General features: G+C 38.6%; 1 protein-coding gene across 4 annotated transcripts in view; it reads right to left on the bottom strand.

Moving 5' to 3' along the window:
• Window positions 1-25,273, bottom strand: part of inpp4b (inositol polyphosphate-4-phosphatase type II B) — a 147,588-nt gene that overhangs the window by 57,364 nt on the left and 64,951 nt on the right. For all 4 annotated transcript variants that reach the window (XM_072384910.1, XM_072384911.1, XM_072384912.1 and 1 more), the window contains 3 exons: window positions 10,905-11,016; window positions 6,063-6,132; window positions 3,069-3,216 (listed from right to left, as the gene is read on the bottom strand). In XM_072384910.1, coding sequence (XP_072241011.1) covers window positions 3,069-3,216; window positions 6,063-6,132; window positions 10,905-11,016 — 330 coding nt within the window. The remainder of the gene's footprint in view (window positions 1-3,068; window positions 3,217-6,062; window positions 6,133-10,904; window positions 11,017-25,273) is intronic.

Genomic DNA, 25,273 nt, shown 5'->3' with positions numbered 1-25,273 from the left:
TGTTAATGAATGAGGTTTAATCTACTGTACACCCACACACTTTACTACACGTTCATTATCTTCCCAGACACATGGACACACACTCACACAAACATTTGCAGTAGCATCACTGGAGCGGTGAAGAAAAATCAGCTACCTCTATGTTCACACAGGTAGATCAGAGCACGAGTTTAGACATCAAAGCTAACAAACAGAAGGAAAAAATATCCAAGAGTGGTTGAGCAGCCTAAGCCACCCACCATCCACAGAATCATTAAAAACCCTAAGCTAGCACCACTATGAGCTCAGCTAACAGAATTAAGGCTAAATGAAGAGGCAATACAGAAAAAGGCAACATTTAAAGAAGATTTTAGGAGAGCTGCTTAAGCAATCAAGCCAGAGATAAAATACACATGCACATAAATAAACAACAAATGGCATGATTTGGAGCCTGATGCATGTTTCTAAGATGTCTTAGACAGGTAAGACAATTAATAAATAGTAATCAAATATAGGCTGAATTTGTTAAAATGAAATCATCAGTTTGTGGAGCAGTTCTCCTTGTATTTACACAGACCGTGGGGCTAGAGTTACAGATTGAGGACGTGGTGCTGGCAGGTGAATGGATCCATCTGTGCGACAAGTGAACTGATGATAAAGCTCGTCCTGTGAATCGCAAAATAATTACTTTGTGTCTGTTTCTACGTGTATGTCTGCGATGAAGGGAGTCACTTCATTTGTTTGGATGTTCCAGCATTTGAATGTGTCCTTGAAAGCGTGAGTGTGAAACTTTCAGTACATGTCTTGACTACAAATTAGAATCCCCTCCTACTTCCCAGTTTATCAGATTCTCTGATTGTATCTTTTTACGCCTACTATTTGTAATAGACGACAAACAAGTGTGTAAAGGTATATGTAACTTCTTTTGTGTGTTTTTCAGTAGAGGGGTTGCCAGGTAGAACAGGTCAGTTGCAGAATGACCTGTCTTGACAAATACTTCTAAAGTCTATGGGAACAGGCTCATTGATTGGCTTTGGAAATGTACACTTGAAGACTCAAGAAGCATTATTTCCCTGCCACTGACACCTCATACCAACAACATTTTTATTTATTTATTTAACTTTAATATTCAATCTATTGTTTTCCAGCATGTGTTTTACACACATAAGAATATGACCTCGCCATTTAACCCATCTGACACTGGAAACAGTAAGAAATTCATGTGCACACACACACTGTAAGCTGTGAACATACAGAGCAGCTGCAGGTGAAGCTCCTGGGCAGCAACTGTGTGGTCAGATGCCTTACTCAAGGGCACTTCAACCACGCACAGTAATAGAGCACGACAGCACTGGTCATTCACCCTGGCCTGCATTTTTTTCGTTTGGTCCCCCTTTTGTGGTCTTAAGAAGCAATTGTGTTCATTGCATTTGTCAAGCTGTGGGAAAATTGTCAAGTGATCACAGCATCTAAACACTTTATACTAGCACTTGAGGTGTGCTGGACTCATCACCTAAATAGTAGGTGTCACTACTGAGAAAATGACGACATTTTCCACGAGTTTCCACGCCACTGACAGAATAGTACTTGAAAGAGGTTGTAGATGCACAAACCTAAAAACACAGCTAGATCTTGTGCTTTTTGCATGGTTTGTAATAATTTTACTTTCTTGGGTTTTGATGGGTTAATCAGAGGCCTATAGAGACAAACGTGCTCTGACTTTGCCTTGAACTCTTTCTGCTTTTAAAATGCAACATATACGGTGCCTGAAAGATTACAAAAATCAGGAGGTACAAAACAGGTCAAAATAACTTCAAAGCGCCTGCCATAGAAGCTATTGGGACAGCAATTGTGGCTCATGCCACCATTCATCAGGTTGAGAATAGCAAGCGTAAACTTTGATTTAATGTTGTTTTTACATGATCAAACACACATATTGATAGAATCTTTGGACAGACTTTTAGTACAGCACTGTCTGTATGGCCTGTTTTCAGCTTGATTGGCTCTGAAAAACCCAGCTTTTTTAACCTGTCAAGTAAACACAACATGTCTGCACAATAGACAGCCATGCACACTCGCATGCAAGAATGCCTTCAGAGTGAAAGATTTTCAATGAGATTTAGGAAGACGGCACACCAACATTTACTGAAGTTGCTGAGCTCAGGGCTACAAGAGGGGGTATAGTTTTCTTTCTTTCAACAACCACATGTTTACTGATCATAGCCTCATAGAGACTCTCGGAAAAAAAAAGCAAATGATTGATTAAAGCTGTCTGTAAAGCTGCTGGCAGCTCACTTTCAGTCTCTTGCTGTGTGAGCTGATATCAGCGGTTCAGCTTAAAATAATAAACCAACCTAATTATCTCAGAACAAACATTTTGGACTTGGAAGACAGCTAGAAGTAAAAAAGTGCAATGCCATCACATCATTCTGTTGTAGCGTCTAAGTCTGGCTCATGGGAGGTGGTGGTCGTTACTGATGAAATTCGACTTCTGTGAGTACTGTAGGCTATTACTGGCATTGGGAAAGATTTTATTCACACTTGTTTTAGCAGGTTTATCCACATAAAATAGATCAATCAATTTAAAAAATAACATCTACATGCTAATTTTGATGCAAAAAGAATATTTTACCAATCAGCTATAAAAAAAGTAAAGGTCTGACTAAGAAAATTATGGAATTATAAGTACTGGACGACAAGTAATTTTTTTGTTGTTGAAGAAAAAGGTTTTGGAAATTTTAATACATGGCTTGAGTTCAAAGGATGTAGTACATATATATATATATATATATATAGATATATACACACACATGTATACACACACACACGTATATTCATACAAATAGCAGTTCTATATTTTGAGACATGTAAAAATTAGAAAAAGGTTAAAAACCTAGAATATTATGCACAAAGGAAAATATATTATAATTCCTTTCACTTGTATTTTATGTTTATTAATTTTTAGTTAATGTATATTTAGTATGATATTAATAAGCAATCTTAAAAGGCTTTAGGTTGTTACCATAAGTGAATCTAGTGGTATAAGTAGAAATGAACTCATTTAACGTTAAATCTCTGGATTAGCTTACCTGCTCATGCCCTCCTGAATGTAGAGTGAGAGCAGCTGTTTGGGGATGCTGAATGACAAAGTGCACTCTTCCATTTGTTCCCGCACAAGCATCCACTTGCTGTCCACTGTTTGAAATCTGTACACCTTGCACACTGGGTTCCTGAACACTGTGAGCAAAGGACAAACGGATGGGAGAGAAGTTTGTTGAACCATCAGACACACCAGAAAACACATCACACTCTTGTCAAAGAAATTCTCAAGATAATTTTTCTAAAGATTTACAAAGGTGAAAAGGAATATCTAAACCAACTCTGACAGCTGCCTACCTCAAGGACACCACAGAACAGCAATAAAGTCTTCAAAAGTCACACAGGGTATGAAGCTCAAATTAAATTCTATAATCAATACCTATGTGTGCCACAGATAAGGCGTTTCTCATCTTCCAAGCATTCTCTCTCTCTTTCTACTTCAGTGTCAGCCCAGCACACAAGAATGCAGACCAAACTACATAAACCTTGTCCTGTTAATCTTTGCCTTATTATTTCCGCCATTTCCATTTTAATTGCTTATTTATTGTGCAACAGAAAGGCACAGTTTGTGGGATAATTTTCATGAAACTTTGGTTGTTAACCCCACTACTCCGCTTTTCCATTTGGACTGATTTACATTCGGTTCTGTTTTCTTCATTTTTGCAGAGAGCATCTAATAGCAGCAATCGAGGAGCAGGAAATGACAAACAACTCTAATGCTCTTATCTGCATGCTTGCAGCAGAGGGCAAAAAAGCAGCAAGACTTCTACTTTCGACTTATTTTCCTTTGCAAGGCTGCAGTCTGATAGGAGTCAATCAAAAATTCGGAACTGAGGCACCGGAGGTAAAATGCTGGAAATCTTGCTCAGGATGGTCAAATATGCGTGGCAGGAAAATATTTAGCTTTAATTTAAAAGTGGAAACCATACAGCAATGTGACATGGTTCTGTCATAGTGTTAATCCTGCTGCACCGTCTCTTCTTCAGTGTGTAAGTCAAGTAAATCCAGTGTTTCTCCTCAGTTCACACGGGTTTAAGAAGGCACACCACAGTTCTTATACAGGAAAAGTATTAACTGAGGAAGCAATGGCAAGTATAACTTGGGTGACCATTTAAAATCTAAACAAAACATGGCCTGGCAAAATATAAAAAAATATTAGAACAAGAAAACAAAGTTTATTTTATTAACTTTCATTTAAAAAAACTTGTTTTTGTTATCTTTTTTTTTTTAAATCAGCAATATATTCAATGAAAAGACAAATGAAAAGATAAATTGATCCTATTGATAAGGCTGTGTACTCAAAGCTTTCCAATTTCCAATGTGTAATATCACTTTATTAGGAGGACCACTACAGTTATCAAACTAATTTCAAAGTTCCTCAAGCTGTGCTCCCTGTAAGAGGAATATAGGACAGGACAGCGCTCACTTTTACGATGCATTTACAAGGTATGGCAAAGCAGGGCAAAAAAAGGAATGAACCAAGCTGCTTCTGCTCCTAAAACTCAGGCAAAACAGGTATGTTTGCATGACCACTCATCTGTGTATACTTGAAACGACGTTACATTTTGACAGACACTCAAAATCCAGTGAGTAAATTTGTCACAGCATAATTTGTGTGATTAAAAATCCATATACATAGAGACAGTAAATATCCTCCTACAGACAGTAATTGTAAACCAAATATTTTAATGATCCTTTTTCTTTTCATTCTCATCATTCAGCTGAGAACGATGTTGGAATTAATGATGATTAGGGTAAAGACTAGCCCCAGAATGACCCCTGAAAAGACTCAATTGTATTTAAAGGAGATTTATTGTTAGCACGGGGATTAGAGAAAGCGAATAGGATGACAAAAATAAATGGAGAGCGAGAGACGAGTGCAGAGAAAGGAGAGAAAACACAACTTTAATCAAAGGAGAGACAGTTGCTGACTTCCATCTCTGTCAGTGAAGTGGATTAACCCCTGAACTACCCCCCTGCACCCACACTAATCTGACCACCAATCAGACGCTTTAGTTTCCCCTCCTCACACCTCTTAAGAAAATGACTTCCAAGGATGGGCTTAGTGGGCTTCTCCTCCTCCCTGTTGACTGCACACTCATTTAGAAAGGTAATAAAAGCAGAAAAGTAAATTGTATTACTCAGTCTGATGTTATGTGTGTGTGTGTGCGTGGTGGGGGGGGGTTACGTACACCTACACCTGCAGACATGGCGGCAGTTCAGTAGTTAATCACAGTAAAAACTGTAAGTGACAATAACACCATGACAACAGGCATGCATATGCTGGGGAGCTTGGGGGGGGGGGGGGAGTGGGTGGGGGTGGAATCCATATTAGAGAGAAAATGGTTTAATCAGAAAAAGGTAACTTAATTCCCAATTATTGTCTGAACAAGAACTGTTGAATTTGAACACAGCAGAGATTGTGACCTTTCAAAGCATTCCCTTCTCTGTCAAATCTCTTCTTTTTCTTCTTTTTAAAGCTGGGATTGGACTTGTGTTGCCACAAAATTTGTCTCACACTGCTTTCATGGATCTCTTGCTCATCTTCATTTAGTCTAGAAAGAGCCAAGTTAGTTAACCTCAGATACCTCTCACTGTTTTTCCAATCTATCTTAAAGTATGAAGACTATTGTGTTAGTATATCAAAACAGAAAAAAAAAGAAAATTCCTTAATCAAATAGCACACTTCAGAGATGCTTCAAATCCTCTTTATGGAAAGTTGTGCAAGGGCAGTTTAATGTAAATTAGATGGAGGACATGGAACTTTTACTCAAAGATATTTTGGGTTGTTAACTACCACTATGCAGCAGTGTTCAAATAGTCAAGTGAATTATAGTATTCAAGCTGTCTTAAAAAAATGAAAAAAATAAAGGTGGATATAGTGAAACTATACGGAAGTAGGGGGAAATTAGAGAGCATTTCTGACAGATATATTATTGGGCAATGAATGGTAAGATTACAGGTATCCTGGGTGTGAGTCATACCTGGTCCAGACAGGGGGTTATCTTCTCTGTTGGTGCAGGAGTGGTGCGCTGACTCACAAACCAAGGGACACTGAGGACGAAAGAAGGCAAGAAAGAGACATCAACATATTTATCCTCCAAATAGAGCAGATGAACTTTGTTAATGACCATCACTCATGACGGCATCCTGATATTAACACTTTATTTGACAAAACTGGGAAGAAGAAGTTTGCTCAGAAGCAATCTATTGAATAAGCTGAATTTAGCTGCTTCTCATAGTTAAACAGAATTAATTCGATTCAAGTTGTTGCCACTAACATGATATATGTGTGTATACAAATATATACATGTATTTTATAACAGCATTTTCAAATAACTACAGCTTTGATGTATGACAATTTACATGTAGAGATTAATATGTCATGAACTGCCTTTCTGTTTGCACTCTGTTTTAACTCAGTTTTTAGTACAGCTTTGTAATATGTAGCCATTTCATTTCACTGAAACACACAGTCGTGTGGTGTTTGGCACTGTTGGCTCCCAGTGAGATGGTTCCTGATTTGAATCTTATTTCTGGCATGAAATAAGTTAATTTACTCACCGAGAACAGTTTGGATTCCATATTTAGATTACTCGAGATCCATATAATGGAGCGAACGGGGGCATAAGGCATTATCTGTCTTTATTTCACCAATACTTTAAGACGAATGAATGAATAAATGAATGAATGAATGTGTATTATTGTACTGTTAGCTCATAGCTGCAATGTTGTTGTTATTGGCGGCTATCGGGGGCTCTACACACTCTACATGCCTTATTTAGAGGCTGCATCGTCTAAGCCCCATTCACTTCGTTATATGGATCTCGAGGAATATAAATATCTTCTAAAGGACGCTGACTTTCACCAAACTGCTCTCGGTGAGTAGATGAACATATTTCATGCCATAAATAAGATTTAAAAATACCGGAGTTCCCCTTTAAGTTAATTGGTGACTATAAGTTGACTTCAGGAGTGATTGTGGGTTGCACATTGCACATTACAACTATTTTGTTAAAGACTAGACTCACAAGGAACCACAAAGAGCAAGCAGCTGCTGATGTGCTGCTCCCCTTTCAGTTCACATCTTCAAAGTAAGATGCACCTCATCCTTTACCACACTTAGTGAGGCCACAGTGGGCATGAGTTAGAGGAAAACCCTTGCTGTGACTTCACGGACTAGGGGATGGATTTTTAATCTGTTACCCCCACTGCCATGTCAGTCATTATCAACTCATCATGTTACTGTTTCCTGCTCTACTAGCAAATTTCAAATTACTGTCAACTAACAGATAGCAATGTACAGTATGCAGCACATGAATAATAACCTCACCTTTCTCACTTAATAAAGATGGGGAAGCATGCAGTTTTAATCTCTCAGTTAAATTGTGTTACTAGGCAACAGACCTGTTATTTTTAAACATAGTTATTGCCTTATTTCTGGGAAGGAAATTCTATGAAGAAGAACAAGCCCCCTTATACTTCATATACTACCCAGTTAGTATTTTTTTATTTGTACTTCAAATGAATTTTGAAAAACGTAATGACAAACCTGTTTCCCCTTCTTTTCTGTTAATGTTGTGATAGATATGTTACGCATTGAATAAAGACCGACGGCTGAATGTTTGCAAAGCCCCCCATTCTCTAGATCACTATGAGGCCTCAGTGAAGTTCTCTGTTCTCACATGAAACAGATACAGTTAAACCCTAAGAAGAACTGCAGCACATTTAATATTCACCCAACAATTAAAAAAAAACAAAAAAAAACAAGCTGAGCAGTGAATGCATTTAATGTTTAACTGACTAAAATTACACGTTTGATTAGCAAATATTGGAATCTCTACATAAGCTGGAAACATCTGAAAAGGTCTTAAATATGTTTTTGTGGTTGGCACTCTGGGTGATACATATACAGTAAAATACGCATGAACAAAAGATAAATTAACTAAACTACTATTGTGTTTGTGTTGATGAATAAAAGCTCTAAAGTAAAATGGGGAAAAACAAGCAGTTGTGTAAATATTCACAAATGAAAATCTAAACCTGATTTTAACCATAAAGGTGAAACAATGACACACAGACCTTGGCTCAATATAAATATACCGTCAGATGCTAGATTGCCTGATCTATATTTCAAGTTTGGTTCACAGAGGTCTTGTGCCCACATATCCTTTTTTTTGTCTTTTTTTAAATCAAATTTAGTGATGAGCGAGTGTGTGGGGTACCTGCAGAAAAAGGCGCTGCATCGAGCATCTAATTTTAAAGCAATTGGATGGCTCCTCTGAGCTTTTTATGGTGAAAATCTGAACTTTTCAGAAAGGACTGGTGTTGTGATTGTCACTTATTTTAAGTTAACCAGCCATTTTGACGGGAACTGTCATCTTGGTAACCAGAAAGATGACAGAGAGCCAGAAGCAGATCAACCTGACAATAAATGTTGCTTCTACCGCTGTACCACATGCAAGCTTCCTGTAAGCTGCAAATTCTTATTTTTTTGTCTAAAAAAAACATACATGACATGTGCCCCAAATTGGTAGTAAATTACAAATCAGTAGTTCTAGGTCTATGTTGTAGTTGTAGTGTTTGTGTTGCGAGACTGATATATTTAGAAATCTGTTTCTCTACATTTACTTTGATCATTTTATTTAACTGCAATTCAGAAACAATGTTTAGTCATTTATTTACATCTTTTATGAACCAGAGAAAAATATTCTGAATATCGAGCCTGTGGCAGCTATTATTGTCGTCTGATTTTACATGAACTATTGCACCCCGTCCAGGCATATTGGGGTAAATCACATTTTATTGCACCCACCTGATGCCAAATAGTATTGTTCTTGGACACAGTGGAGCAAACAGATACAACATTAATTCCTTGCACTTAAGCTCTTGTGTTTTTGACAATTAAAAGCTTAAAACAAAAGGCTTATAAAAACAATTATTTTTATAGTATCTAGATATTGTAAATATTTATTGTAGCATCTTAGCAGCTTATTTCAGTAAATATATAGCTTACTTAGCATTCAAAGGCAGTATAAAGCTAAGCTCTAGCTGTACACTCTACATCTCCTGGAACACAGATGTGCACATGTTAAATAGCTGAATATGCTCGGGCTTTTAGTTTGCCTCTTGATGCATTTAGATTGGGTTTCCTCATCAAAGTGATACTGACAATGAACAATCTCCCTAGCTTTCTGTATGTCAGTTCTATCGCGTCTGATGAATCACTTAACACAGCTAGACATCCGAATCTGTCCCCCGAAAAAGGTATTAATAACTGCTAAGGACAACCCATCACCCCTTGTTGTTTAGAAACTGATCTTGAATACAGAAGACACCAACCAACCCCCGCACTCACACATAAAATCCAAAGCAAAGAATATCCATTGATCAGAACAAGCAGAAGCAACATTTGGCATTTGAAAAGTGCAGCGAGTAAGGCTCTTGATAATGAAAAGTTTTACAAATGAGCCAGGAGCCACAGCTGTGAAAGGAGTCCTATTGTAATTGCAGGCAGAGGTCAGCGTGAGGTCGATGGCTCTTTGATGGCTAAAATATGTAAAGAGATCAGATCAAAGGTGACTGAAGTCTCTTTCTTGTTTCCACAGAGTTAGTGGGATATTCATGAGCAGCAGCCACCCAAGCAATGACAGGGAATGATCAAACAAGTGCCACTCACCCCACCACAGACACCCAAACACACAAGTATGTCGGTTCAGGCAGCAAGACGTGCATACGATGCAGGTTGCTCGAACAAGAACTTCATCTCAAGTGAATGCCAAAGTTTCCTGATATTTTTCATATCCCTTTCCTCTTTCTTCTGCTCATCCTCTACAACAGAGACAACTCACAGAAGGGGAAATATGCTGTGACAACATACACACGCACACACACACACACACACACAAAGACAAGCCAACACATTCATCAAGAAGACATGGGCAGATTGTCAGTGACACTCTGAAGCCTAGCAGGGACCCTCCCTGCACCAACTACAGGGGTGGGCAAAACTCAAAGCCAGTCAGCCGTGTAGAAGCCCTTGGTCAATTATATAAGACAGTGATTCACGCATATACGTACACGCACAAGCAGATACACATAATTACACACACGCAGTACAACAGCTTCCTGACAGCAGGAAAGCACTACAAGTCTCTATGCAGTGCAACACTGATGTAGAAGACAATCAAAATGGTCTTCTTCTCAGATCAGAAACAACATGAAAACTCAACCTCTACTATTTAATATCTACTGACTATACAGCACACATGCACTTGAGAATACTCTTTCCATTAAGAACGTAAAGAAAACTAAGTTAAATAGGAGTACATACAACTTCATTTCTGGTGTAGCGGCATCCCATTTGGATAACTCAATCTTCAGTTTACTGTCAAACTCTGAGGAAGAATACTCTCTCTTCCTCTTCCTCTGCAGTGATTGTGTGAGTCACAACTGAAGCGCGGTTAGTAGTGTGCACTGAATGAGATTAGAGTAGAGACGCAGGCTTGTGGATGCAGAAAAGCAACATTCAGGATTTCTTTTTCATCAAATGAATAAGAGTTTAAGGAATGGCTGCAAATGCTGAATGGGCATCAGCTTGATTTATTTACCTCCTCAAATTGTTTTAGTGTTGGTGGAGAGTCGACACAAATGTATTCTAGATGCGGACATTACACATACACACATCCTGCAAATCCTCATTAGGGTTCACTAAAGTTGATCTAATCTCATTGGAGGAAATGAGCTGTGCTAGTCTAATCCCGGCATAAGCACGAGGCATCTGGTGCACAGACACTCGCACTGTTCATCGCCACGCTGCTATTTACATTCTGTGAGGGTGTGTTGGTGGTGATGTGGTCGACGTCGACCTCCTCCATCTCCCCCATCTTCAGATGACTCACCACCACAGTTCCAGCTGTATACACACCATCAGATGACCTAAGGGGAGACAGGAGGAGAGGAAATAGATCAATTCGGTGTACTTTATATCATCAAGAAAATGTCTGCTCAGGCAAATTATCTTTTCCTCTCGTTGCAACCCTGGAATTGGTTTGGCAATAGTAATCTTTATGTCGAGCCCCCCCCCCCCCCCCAGAAATCTTCAACCCTAATGAGCTTACATTCAGCCTTAAACAGGTTGTAAAATTAGAATGCTTCTTGATTTCAAAAGCTATATCAGGACATGGATACTTGCACTGTGACAAAGTCCTCTCCTGACAGTTGCAGAAGAGTCTGCATGCAGAATAAGGCTGAACAGTCTCCACTGGAAAGTTGACAGGGGTGATGGAGAGAATAATGTCTAACTGTTCAAATGGCAGTCTAATAAACCACACTATGTCTCCCAATGGAGACAAAATTGATACTATACTTCTCAAATAAGAAAGCCTGACTGACCACTTTCTCGATCATGGGGCTGTGATTAAGGAGCTGATAGAAAATCTATAGCATTGGCAGCAGGACAGACACTTTAAAATGAAGAGAAATGGTCCCTTGACATGGCGGGAACAAGTCTGATCACCTTAAAATACCCATCCCTAATGTGCTCAGTTCCACTCCAGCTGAAGAAAATATTGGATGTTGTGTGCAAGCCAACAGTCTGTGGGGGAGGAGGGGGAGTGACACACCACTGCCTGAGGAGGAGAAAATGTAAGGATGGTGATGGAAGCAGAAAGGATGCTTTCAAGGCCGATCTATCTCGGTGAGATACAAGGAAGAAAATTTTAAACTCACACAAGGGAACAGAGGAGAGGAAAGGAAGCAACATGAGTGAATACAGGGAGGGGAAGTAGGCGCACAAGGAGGGACACAGAGGGAAAACTGTCTGCAGTGGGATGCTGGGGGCTTCAGTCAGTGCTTAATGTCTTACAGCAGTCTCCAAGCAGAGAAAATAACATTGGCTGCTTTATAAATCTAATCATTGTCCCTTGCCAGACACCTGTCTCGGCGTTTACTCCTCTGCTCCTCTTCTTGTTTCCTCCCATTCCTCATTATGCTCCACCCCCACCTACCTCCACCCTTCTCCACCCTCACTGCGCAACAGAGAACTAAAGCACAGAGAGAGAAAGTCACCCTGACTTTGAACAAACAGTATGCACTGACAGAGGCCCACGCATAATCGAGGAAATGGAGATTAACATGCATCACATTCAGTGACAGTCCTCCCAAGGCAAACCACAGGGGTTACAGTGGCCCTCTATTCTTTAGATTACTCTGCCACAATCCACTAATGAAACTCTCCATTCAAACAGACCAGATAATTAACTTATAATATGTCTTTGAGAGATATCAACATAAACTCAGCACCAGCTCAAACACAATCTTTATATATTACTGCCTGTGAGGAGAAGCACACTTAAGGGGGTTGAGATGATTTGATTTAGCTCTGTCCCTGTTCGGCGGTTTACAGTACAAACTTAAAAAATAATGACAGAGACTTCCTAACAGAACGCCTGGTCTGCTGTAACAATCTGTTTTTTCAAATATAAAGTTTTACCTCAAAATAAACTTTAAAGGATTTGAGCAGTATTTTACAAAGAAGGCCATCTCACACATTGCCTCCTCTTAAACCGCCTCTTTCCGTCTGTTAGAGCTGGCATGGAGACAAATCTGCAGATTGTTCTTTGCCTCAAAGCTCATCTTTTTCTTTTAAATCTAATTGGCACAGGATCTGTTTTATGACAACACTTAATCCGGTGGCTTTGTTCAAGTGACAAAAATAACGTGCTTAAAATGTGCTTTGAATTTGGCTAGTTTGAAAAATAATTAGTTAGAAAGTGGCTCAATATTAACATTTAACACTTATTTTGTTTTGACAGCTTCATCCAAAATGTATACATATGTTAACATTGGTAATATACAGGAACATATAGCACAATTTGTTTCAAACAAGCCGTTCGTTCCGAGAGGCTTTGATGTGTGCACATTAACAACATGGATTTACGTTATTTTGGCCTCAATTTACACTGAAATACTATGGGAGATGGTTACAGAAAAATGGAAAATAATGCACAAGTAATACCCAAAATAACATGTTATCATTAAGATGGAACTGGTTTTGCTTCTCACAATAATTCAATACATTATTTTTCACAGTTGACAGAGCTGTATCCCACTTACTGCTCCTGAAAACGTGTGTGTAACAGTACCCCAGCTGAATGTAATTTTCCTGGTAATCGCTGAATGTTCTGGCTGTTGTGAAAACATCAGTAATGCACCGACTCACAACACATATTTTTATCACCTCAACACCAGTAAGATTTAACAAAGTAAGCTGACAAGCCTTGCGAGGATGTTGAAGGCAGGTTCTCAGACAAATGGGCGATACCTCAAAGCACCTAATTTGGCAACAAAAAAATAACTTTTCTAGTTTAATGTGAGCAAATACGTCCATTTCAGTCGCTCCGCTCGATCTGTCTGCATGGTGGCATTTAGCAGGAACCTGAACACCATAATGTGTTTTGTGTTTTCCCCTTTAACATAATTACTGTTATTGTTTCTCTGTTATTAGAAATCATGTCATTACAAAGGCTATTGTTTGCCTCCTTTGTGGTTAGATGACAGATAGTGAGGGCAGTTATATTTTGCTGTGTTTTTTTGGAGGCTGAAATGGGCAGTTTCATTCAACTGACTTGTACTGCAAATTGGTGCCCTGTGCAAGAATTTGAGACACAGCACATACTGTAATTCAACATGGATGTGCTGTCTTTTTCTGTAAGAACAAACTGATACTTTTGTTATGCTGATATTTTTTTTTCCTCTGTCACTGCTCTGAGCAAAGTGGAAATGACAAAACTCTTAAAAGTCTTTCGATAAAATCGAGGTTGTCGTTTTGAAACCTTTTACACTTTAAGCGTAAATGGAATGAAGGCAAGAAGCTACGTATGAAACGTATCTATGACTAAGCATTTTTTCACTCTAAAAGAACTAAAAGAATAAAAGCAATGAAACGCCAAGGTAAGGACAATTACATCCTTCATTTTCAAATGTCTAAATTTAGCAGCCCATGGGCGGGACGAGTTCATCAAAGAACTTCAAAGCAACATTACTATTTCTGTGATTGTCAGATGGTTTTCTCTGTGGAGAGTCACACAAAGGAAAACACCTGACAGCCATAGAAATTAAGCAAAACACCACAGGCTACACCCCTCGCTTCTGCTGCAACGAAAAGATACTAAAAATATCCAGCAGGAACAATGGGAAATATATGCTGTTTTTTGTTGTTGACTTTGTCTATAGAAAACAGAGTCTGTCAGGACACATTAAAGCTACATACTGCCAGTAGGATGGGAGTGGTTAGAATAAATAAACAGCCAGTATTCTTCACAGGCAGCAAGAGTACAAAAGCCTTGAAGAGTAGCAGCGTAACTATGGATGGGATTCTTGACCTATATAAAGCTGGACGGGTGCGCTAAATATAGCACTGGCTAGTTTTCACTGAGGACAGATGTTAGGACATGGGACAGAACTATTGGGGAATGGCTTTCAAAGTGATCTTATTGGTCATGATTTTCAATGGGGAGGAATGACACTATCATTTGACTCAGCAGTAATTTCACATGTCGCAATAAGAGAAGTGACTCAATCAATAATATCACACTGCATGCATTGTTCATAGAGCTGGGCAGAATCACCAGGGGACATCGCACAGAGCACGCTCTGATTCTGACTTGTCTGGGCCACTTGAAGTATATTCCCAAAGAAAAAAGTGCCCTGGTTTCCACTTGATAAAGTAGACTTCCAAAAGCCAAATATAGTCGCTCTAAATCTAAAATGAATGCAACACACTGCATGTATCCAGTTTTGTAAAAAATTTGTTTTGCTCTAAAGATAAGTACATTTTATGGGAATGCTCTAGACGTTTTATGCTTGAAAGGTTGAGCAAGCATCCAATTTTCAATCAAAACAAGCTGATGTAACAGGAATACACCAGAATGATCAATGAGACCATTATGTAAATGAATGCAGTGTTAAGAAAATATGTTTTTTTTCTGCTGAAATACGTCTGTGGTAAGCAGAATAGGAACTACTGTCAGCACATGATGCATACTTGAACACAATTTGTGAGGTTTAATGCTTCCTATTTGCTCGAGCTATACCTCCTCTCTTCCTCTCTTACACACACACACACACTCACACACACAGTATTCTTGCATGACAAAAACTGTCTTCACGCTACATTTGCCTTTATGTTAGTCCTGAAACACTGTCAGAAACCGTCTGGGATAAGCAATTCACAGAGGAAGCAAGGTGGAAGACGTATCTGGAATGAGTGCCATTTCATCAACCAATTACATTGATCCAGACTGTGGCTCGAGGATAGAATATGCAACTGATGGCCACAGAGGGACAAAGCCCATACTGCACATTTCATAGACTTTTAAGTGAGTCAGATGGAGAAAATTCGATGCGAAAGCTGGAAGTGTAGCAAAAGAGTACATAAAAAAGACATTGTTCTACAGAACACAGGGTATTGTAGAGAATATATCTGGGGTCTTGATATCTTTGAACAGCAAATAAAAAAATGAAAAAAAACACTGAAATATTGTACGGCAAACATAAAGAAAATATGGTTTTGGTTATGAGATAGTAAAGATCAATAGTGATGGTATGTTTCCATAAATTACAGCTCTAAGCTGCACCTTTATTAAGTCAAGTTCCAAATATCTTTATAGAAGTAATGCGGACAGATCTGGTGCTTGGAAGTGCTTTAGGTGCATCAGAGTTTTCATAATCCACAGCTTTGTAACATTTCTATAGAAACCTTGAAAACACTACAAGCGTGAGTTTTGTTATGGCTTTACAATATTATCATGGGTCAGTGTTCGAGCCAAACCAACTGTAAAAAGGTCAGTTTGATTAAAAGAAACAATAAGCTGCATTGGTTGTCCCACTAGCAGTCAGTTCAGCTCCTTCTATTCTAAATCTCAGTTGACCAAATATTCATCTTTGAAATTTATGACCACCACTCAGAATAATGTATCTTTAATATCCATAAAGAGACCACATGGGACATGATTTAGCGCTCCGCAATCATCCTTTATTGTACGTAATTTTAACTGTATGGCAATATTTTAAAGTATTCCTGGGACAATTAACTGTCAGCTTCGCTGTAATTGTAGCTGTGATGTTAATTAATATTCATTAATTAATATCATCCTCACTGAATATAACACAGACTAGATTCTGTTTCAGTGTGAAAGTGTGTATGTAACACTTTTCCTTTATAACTGAAAGTCATTTGACACAGATGCTCCTGTACTTGCCAAAATACTATCACACACATACACACACGCAGACTGACACCAAAGCCCAACAGTATGAGTCAGCAAAAAATTAAGAGCACATGCCATACTGGCTGTTATCACCTTTAAAATAAAGGATCAGCTCAAGTTTTTTCTTTCAAATCAATATCAATATGTACGATAAAAAGTACTGGAGGCCAAAATCCTGTAAATACCAGTTACACTTAGAAATAACAATCATTATGTAATTATGATGGGGGACAGTAAACAGTCCTTGTTCCCTGAAAAAATGTATTACTCTGAACCAAATACGGGACTATTTTTTAAAATCTTTTTAGTGTGGAATTTCCTTTTTGTGCTACCATGGCCAGTTGCTTTCTTACAAGGCTGCAGCAGAGGGACAATAATAACACAAGGGTATTTTTTGGCCCATGAACACTGTTGGAAGATTTGCACAGAACGGGGACTGTGGACTTTGTTCCCCATCATTTACACTGAAATTGCCTCATGAAAAGACCATGAAGCAACTAATAAGTTTTTCAAAGGATTCAAATACATACTCTGAGTTGTTATGTGCCAGATAATTAAAGCTGGATTTAAGCGGAGATGAACTGGGTATGAACAAGAATCGAGTGTTAATCCCCTCACACAGAAACACACATTTTGTTTTCATGATGAGCTGTGTGCTCTTAACACTCCGGATTACAACAGTACTTATTACTACGTTACAACAATTGGATCTAAAGCCATTTTGTATATGAGCAGTGACACAATGAAGATCTGAGAGATCAAAAGAAGGATGTGGTGTTCATGTTCTTGGCTGGATCTATTCAGCTGTGTGCATACATTTCTGAGGATTTAGATGGTTGGCATACATTCAGAGAAAAGCTAAGTGCAGATCAATGACAATTAGATGAGTGCAGGTGGAGAAGACTGTTGAGTGGGAGAGGGCAGGTGGAGCAGTGACAGAATGTGTTCTGCATGTTCAGATGGTGACCTTCATTGCCACTAACTTAATAAACACTACATGATCAACTTCCATGTGATAAAGGGTCAACCCAAGCTAACAGCCTGAAATCTAAACCAAAAACAAAAAAAACAACAACAGAGAAATCCTAGAAATCATTCTCACAGATTCCGAAAAAGTGAGAACAAACTAACATACTGTAGATTCTTTCATATACAATGACTTAGGAAAAGCGAGAGAAAACTAAAGATTCATTATTATTTTTCAACAAACAGAAAAGAGATGACTAAACATACTCATTTTGTCTCCCAAACTACTGCTCTTTGACCTTTAACTGCACTTGACACAGAAGCCAAGAAGAAGCCTCTAGATCATCAGCAATGCAACACCATTTTGTTGAGGGGTGTGCTCCAGTGCTGATCTGCTGTTCACAAGCAAAATCTCATGTTTGAATTTCAGCACTGGTTTCGATAAAAAATAATAAGAATGGAATAAGTGTATATTATCTATCTATAGAAAGACTTACGAATGTCAAATCATAACAATTGGTGTCATGGTTTTGGCTTCCTGTCTTACTGAAGTTTAGTCTTTTTTAAATTTTGTCTGTCTGGTTTCTTAGTTTAACTTCTCTCCCAGTGTCTTTTCTTGTCTTTGTCTTTCTCAGTTTGCTTGTATTAAGGTTGAGTGTCTCTTACTTTCTTTCTCATTGTAGAAATTTCTGTCCCTGTAATTCCTTCATAAGTATGCTTCCCCTCTGTGATTACCTACCTCACCATTAGCACTGGTGTCACCTCTGTCTTGTTCCCTTATTCAGTCTTAGTGTATATCGTGTTGCACCGTCTCTCCCTTGTCAGCTTGTTTGTTCTTCCCAGCCTGTTTCCCGAGCCTATGTGATCCAGCCTGTTGCTTGCTAGTGTTTGTTGTAGATCTTGTGCTTTTTATTCAATATGTTGGATTTTCTCCTCTTATCCCTGGGTTATTAGCTGGAATTTATTTGGACTGTAATTCCCTAATGAGCAGCTGCTTTTTGTTTGGTTTGTAGGTTTAATTGAAATTAAATTCTTGCCTTGTCTGCTTTTCTCTATGTCCTACATTTGGGTCCTTCTTTTTGCTCTCACATAGAACAGTTTGAATAAAAATACAAGAAATGCACGTCTGGTTTATGTCTGGCACACATGCCCTGAGCAGCAATGATGCCGACTTGTACAATGGCCTCGAAGTTTGCTTCCAGTGTTGTTTTCCACATTTGGATAGACTACTTGATTAAGGTGATCAATAGCTTATGACTAGGGTGATAGTTCTATTGTGCATTGTTGCTTTAGTCTCCTCTTGTGTAAGTCGTATGCCCTTCTGAGCTTAGTGTGCCCGCTTAATTTAGCTGCTCTGATTTTTAAGAGGACCTTCTGCCAAAGATAGGTTAATTATTAGCTCGTAGTTCAAAGGTTTGTGCACTTGTGGGTACAAAATCACAATGGTCCTGCCCTCTGTTAGCTTGTGAGTGTTTGTTGTAAGTCACTCGCTCATCTGGCATTCAAATAGAGTGACCTGAGCTACTTCAGCCAATATGAAAGGGGCTGGATAGCGTAGTGGTATGATTGCCACCTTTCATGTGGGAGAGCTGGGTTCAAATCCCCTGCATGAAAGGTACTGTCTCCAGGCAAGACCCCCTTACCCTACATGCCTACCTGTAAGTCGATTTGGATAAAAGCGTCTGCTAAATGCATAAACATGAATGGAACATAAACATGAATCTTCTTCTGGGAGGTTCCTGTTATCCATTCATGGGTCAGTCAGCCACAAGTCATCTGTATTGTGTGATGAATCTCTCTTCCAGTATTGCTCAGTCTCAAACTCTTGGTGAGTCTGTCTTTCTGGAGCTGTTAGTTGTTAGTTGGGGTGTGCACCTTAAATTAACAAGCCTTTTAATCTATTTAATCTACCTCTGCTTTCCTGGTCTTTCACTTGACCCAAGTAGCAAGACTTGTAACTCTTCTCCAGAGTCTTGCTTACAGACAGCCCACTGCATTTTTTATCCATCAAGAACGGGGTTCTCATCACGTCCCTCTGTACCTCTTATAGGACTAAAATCTTCCTGTCTTTCTAATATTAACATAAAAACCAGCCCAGCTCTGTCCAAAAGCAACTAATCTTGTGCAAGTGCATCTAAAGCTCGCAAATGAACACATAATAATGTTTTATATTCATTGTTTAATGTGTAAAAGTAACAGGTTGTGGGTTTTATGTAATTATGTGCTGTATGACAATTCTATTACTCAGTGTAATGGTTTCCTGGTTTCCAGTTTATCACAATTATAGTTCTCTGGCTGCTGAATGAAGTAATCATAATTAGTGTAAATATGGTATTGATTTTCTCATAATTACCTGATGGAAACAAGCAATTTTTCCCAAATATCAATCCCTAGATTTCAGTACACACACTGGCCTCTTTCTCTACAAAGATTTCTACATTGCACCCATCATGGAGAGGTTGGGACTGTCCGGTAACTCTCAGTTGTGTCAACAAAGCCTTTGTACGTAAACATATCTTTAGTCATGAAACTATGGCGTTTTATGCGCTTGATCCATGGTTTCTATATTACCTGCAAAGTAACTTGATCACTGACATTTTTGACAGGGATGTGGTTAAGTTAAGCTACTACATTGTTCTCAGTCGGAGATTAAGAGCAAGTTATGTCTTCAGTTTTAACTTTTGCTGAGTCTAGTGAGATCAGCAGAGGCAATTTATCTGATGTTACTCAGCTCTACACTTGGAGTGGTATTCCCAAGACGTAGAAGCCTTCAAAAGCATATGTGTTTATATGTAAAATATGTGGTGCTCCTTTAAGAGTCTAAAAACATTGCATGTCTAAACCTGCAAACTCTAATGTACTCTGCTTACTCACTAAATATTTGTAATGTGCTGCTAAAAACTGATGAATGATGTAGCTTTATCCAGTTTAAATTTCACCTCATGTCTAATTTAGACCAATTCCTGACATCATGCATTTAACCCCTTCCTTGCCATCTTTTTGTTCTTCCTATTCCTCTTCACCCCTAAGTGATTGGACAACAGCGTGTTAAAACACTCTTGTGTCAAATACCAAATAGTACCTTTCACACTGCTAAATAGCTCAAGTAATACATGTGATAAACTTATTTAGTGCTGATGACCTTGGTGATACATTTTAAGACATGAAAGCCCTGTACTCTACAGCTAGGAGACAAATCCCTTGTTTTCTGCGGCATTGGATAGTTTCTTGGTACATCATTACACAACTCTGACCTGGAAATCTGCAAGAGGAGTATACCAGGGGAGAAAGCAATAACAAACCTTTCTATATGCTTTTATACAGGTTTAATTAAGGGCTTAAATAGGATTTAAATGCAAACAATGTTGTGCGTATACTGTGTGTGTTAGAGTAGGGGAAAAAAAGTGTGCATGTGAGGAACAGGATAGCACATGGACTGTGAGAACTAACCTGATAGTGGTGATTGCAGTGGCTTTTTGACATGGGCAGGCAGCAATTGATAGGATATCTGTGCTCCAATGAGTGTTGCTGTAAAGGGAATTCAGGGGTGTCGTTGGCTTTGTCTCAGCACTGTGTCTTAGGTGGGCAAATGCAGAGCAAATTTTCCATCATGCAGGCAAACACACAAAGAATGACCACTGGGAATGAGTGAGGGAGCGAACAACTAGATGGATACAAAACATTCAGAGGTAGAGTAATATATTAGCTCTCTCTAAGCATAGAAATAAATCAAGACAGGCATCATAGGAGCTGAGTGCATTTGTGAAGCATGTCAAAGAGTACAGAAGCACAGTGGCATGTCTTTGTATTTTTCTACTACAGTCTTTACCAATGTTATGCCTTTGAAACTATTGTATGTTACTGAAGTGGTAATCAACACCAGCACCCTGAAGATTTCATGCTTCCTTCACTGGCTCCATTTTAGCTTTAAGAGTGATTTAAATATGTAATTTTAGTCAAACAATGTAATGATACTTAGTACCTGAGAAGAGTGTCAGCTCTAAAATGTTGATAATGATTGAGCCATTCAAGTCTTCACTCTACAACTGTCTAAAGCTCAAAATATTACTATATATATATATTTTACCATGAAAACAATGGGGAACACACTTTCTGATGTTAAAATCAACACTAGTGAAGTTTGTGAACCTTACAACTATGTTTTAAAGTACACCAACCGTTGTTATGCACATCTCCAGGGCTGAAACTGTTCTGGAGCATCCGGCGGCTGAAATACTGCAGTTCAACTTTTGTTTCCAGCCTGGCATGACACCTTTTTGCTTTACATTAACACATAACACACCAGTGAGAAGGTAGCAACACACTTCTGCCATAATTAACAAAGTAAAAAAAAAGAAAAGAAGACATCGTCGCAAGTACAAATAAAGTTGTTGGGGAAAAAAAGAAACTGGTAATCAAATAAAGTTGCTTAACAAAACCTAAGAAGTTTGTTTTTACGACAGTGGGGGTACATCCCACAACTCTAGGGGAAATTAAAGAGCACATGAAAGTTACAACAGGACAAATGGCTCAAACGCATAGAAAAATCTGTAGTTATGAAAATATATGTGTTTCTGTGTGACTGAGCAACCCCAATCCAATGTCACATTTGAAGTTGTTCAGGTGTACTGGCTGCTTCACGTAATCATTTTTATCAACACACTGCCTCATTAAGCTAAAAAAAAACAAACAAACAAAGTTGTGAGCCGACAAAGGAAATTTGCTTAAAGCAGGTCAAGAAATATCTGAAAACTGTTGAGCTCATATGTCAACAGATTAAACCTCTAAGGTCACTGGAGAAAAAAACGCCTTTGGATTTTGTTTAATTTTTTTATATTTTTATCAAGCCTGTTGTGAAAGTGGTCTACTCTACCTGATCCAACCTGTACCAAGAAAGCTGTCTTGGCTGTACTTAGTCTGCTCCCATATCCCTGTCAGCATTTGTATGATATTGTATTATATTGTAATATATTGTATTATATATACAGCAGTACAGTATTTTACAAAATCCAATCCCGCATTAGTATGCTTACACCTGCTGACATGGACAAACTGCTACCTAACTGCAAATGTTCAAATGCAAGTATACAAATACCGTATTTCATGGCGATTTAACTAGTTTAAATGTAAACATAATTTCCCTCTTGGCTATTGTGCCATGCCAAGTATGATTTAACATACTTTACAGCCATAGCTTCTTTATTTCCGATAGCTCGATGGACACTGGCCCACCAGGCATATGTGGATATACTTAAAAGCATCTAATCAAATTGCACGGAACATTTACCAGTGCACAGCTCACAAAACTCAAGTTTAAAAATGCTATAAAAGTAAAATTTACAGTCACACATTGACACAAAATATGTGCAGTGTGCAGACTAAGATGATAATGACAAGGTGAGTCTGAGGTTAACTCTCCCCAAGCGATTTCAAGTCACTTTGATAAAACACGATAAGAAAGGTTAGCCACAACTCTGCTATAAGTCTTAGCATTGCAGAACAGGTCATGGCAGGCACCATTGAGCTCTTTTCGAATTCCCAGTAAATGAAAGGGATTTAAGAGCTGGTCTGACCTTGGTCATAGGTGGACAAAGCAGGTAGGATTCTACATGTAGGCCCCTTCCCAGGGTAGTAAAAAACACTGGATTCTGCTTCTGCAAAGCATTAATGTCTCCCTGTAATATATAACCGCAGTTTAACATGGAGCAGTATAACAATGTCAGTTAAAGCAAGCACAAGTATGAGTATATACAGCAATAATAACAGCTGCCTTTTTGCTTTTGTGCACATAAAAGAGATGGGCAGAAAAGCTACAAATTTGTTTGTTTCTTTATTATGGAGTTATCAGTGTTTCTCAAATGATATACATAACAGGGTGGGTCACTGGGGTACATCAGGCGACCCATCCACATATTTGTTTTGTTTTCTCAAACCAGCCAATATTGTTAAAGTCATCTTACCCTGTACAGCAGCACGCAGCCGTAATGCAAAGACGCACTGAATCAGTACAAAATCACGTGACGAGTCAGGGCTTGTTGGGTGACACTGTTGCCACCTGAACATTTTTGTTGCAACATCTTGCATCATATTAAGCCCCCTTTTTTAAAGAAAGCACTTAGCAGAAAATACCTGTCCAAGCTGCAGGCAGCTTCCATTATCTGTAAATTGTAAAAGTCCAGTCCAAAAACGGGGTTTAGTGCGGTAACGCATTCGGGTAAGGCATACATTCAAGTTTAGTTTGTCTTTGTCCTATCAGATTTAACCATCAAGCAGTTTTAGAGAAGAGGACAAGATGGAGCAAATGAAGGAGGAACTCATTACCTCCCCAGTTCCCAGCAGGACTTTTGGCTATTCGGACAGCATTTTCATTTAGGAAACGATGCTTTGATGTTGAATTTATTTTTCTTTTTGATTAGCAGTCGCCATGCCATTTAAAATGTTCACTGCCACCATGATGATGTGAAAAGAACAGTACATAGACCGGAGTACAACTAGCCAGATTTTCAGCGTGCCCGCCAGTTGTAGTCTGTGACAGCTTTTGTGTCAAACAACATCATCTGAAGGGAGTAATGCATTTCTGGTTTGCTATGTCAGTCTGCAATGTGGACTTTTGTAACAATGTGGCACCTGTATGTTAGCTTAGTTAGGAGCAACTCAATGCAATGCCCCTATTACAGGCCAAGAAACCAAATATTTAATTATTCAGAGCCATGAATGCCCTTAAATGTATAATGAATTGCCATACTGAGGGTAATACTAAACAGCACAGCACACAAGGTATCATGCATGACCTATCCTTGATACACATTGAAGAAGGAACAAAAGGAGAGAATGCATAGATTCTCTGTTCACTGCCCCAAGCACGGTGCTTGAATGATGGAAAACCACAACGTAATCTCAGGGCAAAAATGATGTACAAATCCACAAACCTGTGAAACAACAGCTCATTATCATCCTCTCATCTCTTAGTCAACAACTTGGAATAAGCTGTGCCTCTGGCATGCCTCAGCACGACATGGAGATGAATTTATCAAAACTCTTAACACAACATCTTGTTTCCCATTTGCTTGGCCAGCTTTGTGGAAAGAGATGAACCATAGGAAAAAACTGATGAATGGTTGACCTGGACTTATAGATCTTACTGCAACTCTATTACCTTGTTTATTATGAATGTCACATTAACAGCTCTATTGGAATTGAAATGACTCCTGGCAGATAATTAAGTTACCTAGGCAATGGAGTTTTTATCTTTCACAATTTTTCTCTTCGCATTGCATTTTGATGACACAGAAAAGACGTTTTGATATTCTAGCTACGAGGCGTAGTGCCTCGCAGCTTTTGCAGAAGACCAGTGAAGAAAAAAACAAGTTTTACATGCTGACAACATACATGCATTTATTTTAGCCCAACTTTGAGTCTACTCTCCCTATTTAACATGTGGTGTATGTGGTTGTACGTATTCATAATGTTATGCAGTATATTATGTATGTGTGGCAACTTTGCACATATACTCATGTAAAGCGTGCCTCCTGTGCACTTGTGTGCATGTGATATGAGTAAACTCATTTCACTTGCATTAAATGCATTGTATTGGTTGATTCCACACACACAGACACACACACAAAATCCTGCTTCCAACAGTCCTCTCCATGTGCAGACTACAGATAAAACATTTCCCCTTAGCCATATGTTCACATCATGGCCTTAAGTGTCTTTTAGACTCTTCTAAGTTCTTCCCTACATGTGTTGCTCTATTCATTGTTTCAGTGATAAAACTAAGCAGCTATAAATAAGGACATTTTTATGGTTAATAAATATCCCCCTCAATTCATTTACTTTTTTTCAGACTAAAAATTCTTATGGTTAAAACTGAGAATCACTTTGCTACAAAGTGAAAATGATGGCACAAACGTGGCTGTTACACAAGAGAAGAAAAAGGAATCATCCCACACATTAAT

Source organism: Leuresthes tenuis, unplaced genomic scaffold (genome assembly GCF_036924035.1).
Source record: "Leuresthes tenuis unplaced genomic scaffold, fLeuTen1.0.hap1 SCAF_4, whole genome shotgun sequence".
In the NCBI taxonomy this organism is placed as follows: domain Eukaryota; kingdom Metazoa; phylum Chordata; class Actinopteri; order Atheriniformes; family Atherinopsidae; genus Leuresthes; species Leuresthes tenuis.
This window is presented reverse-complemented; position numbering and strand designations above follow the sequence as displayed.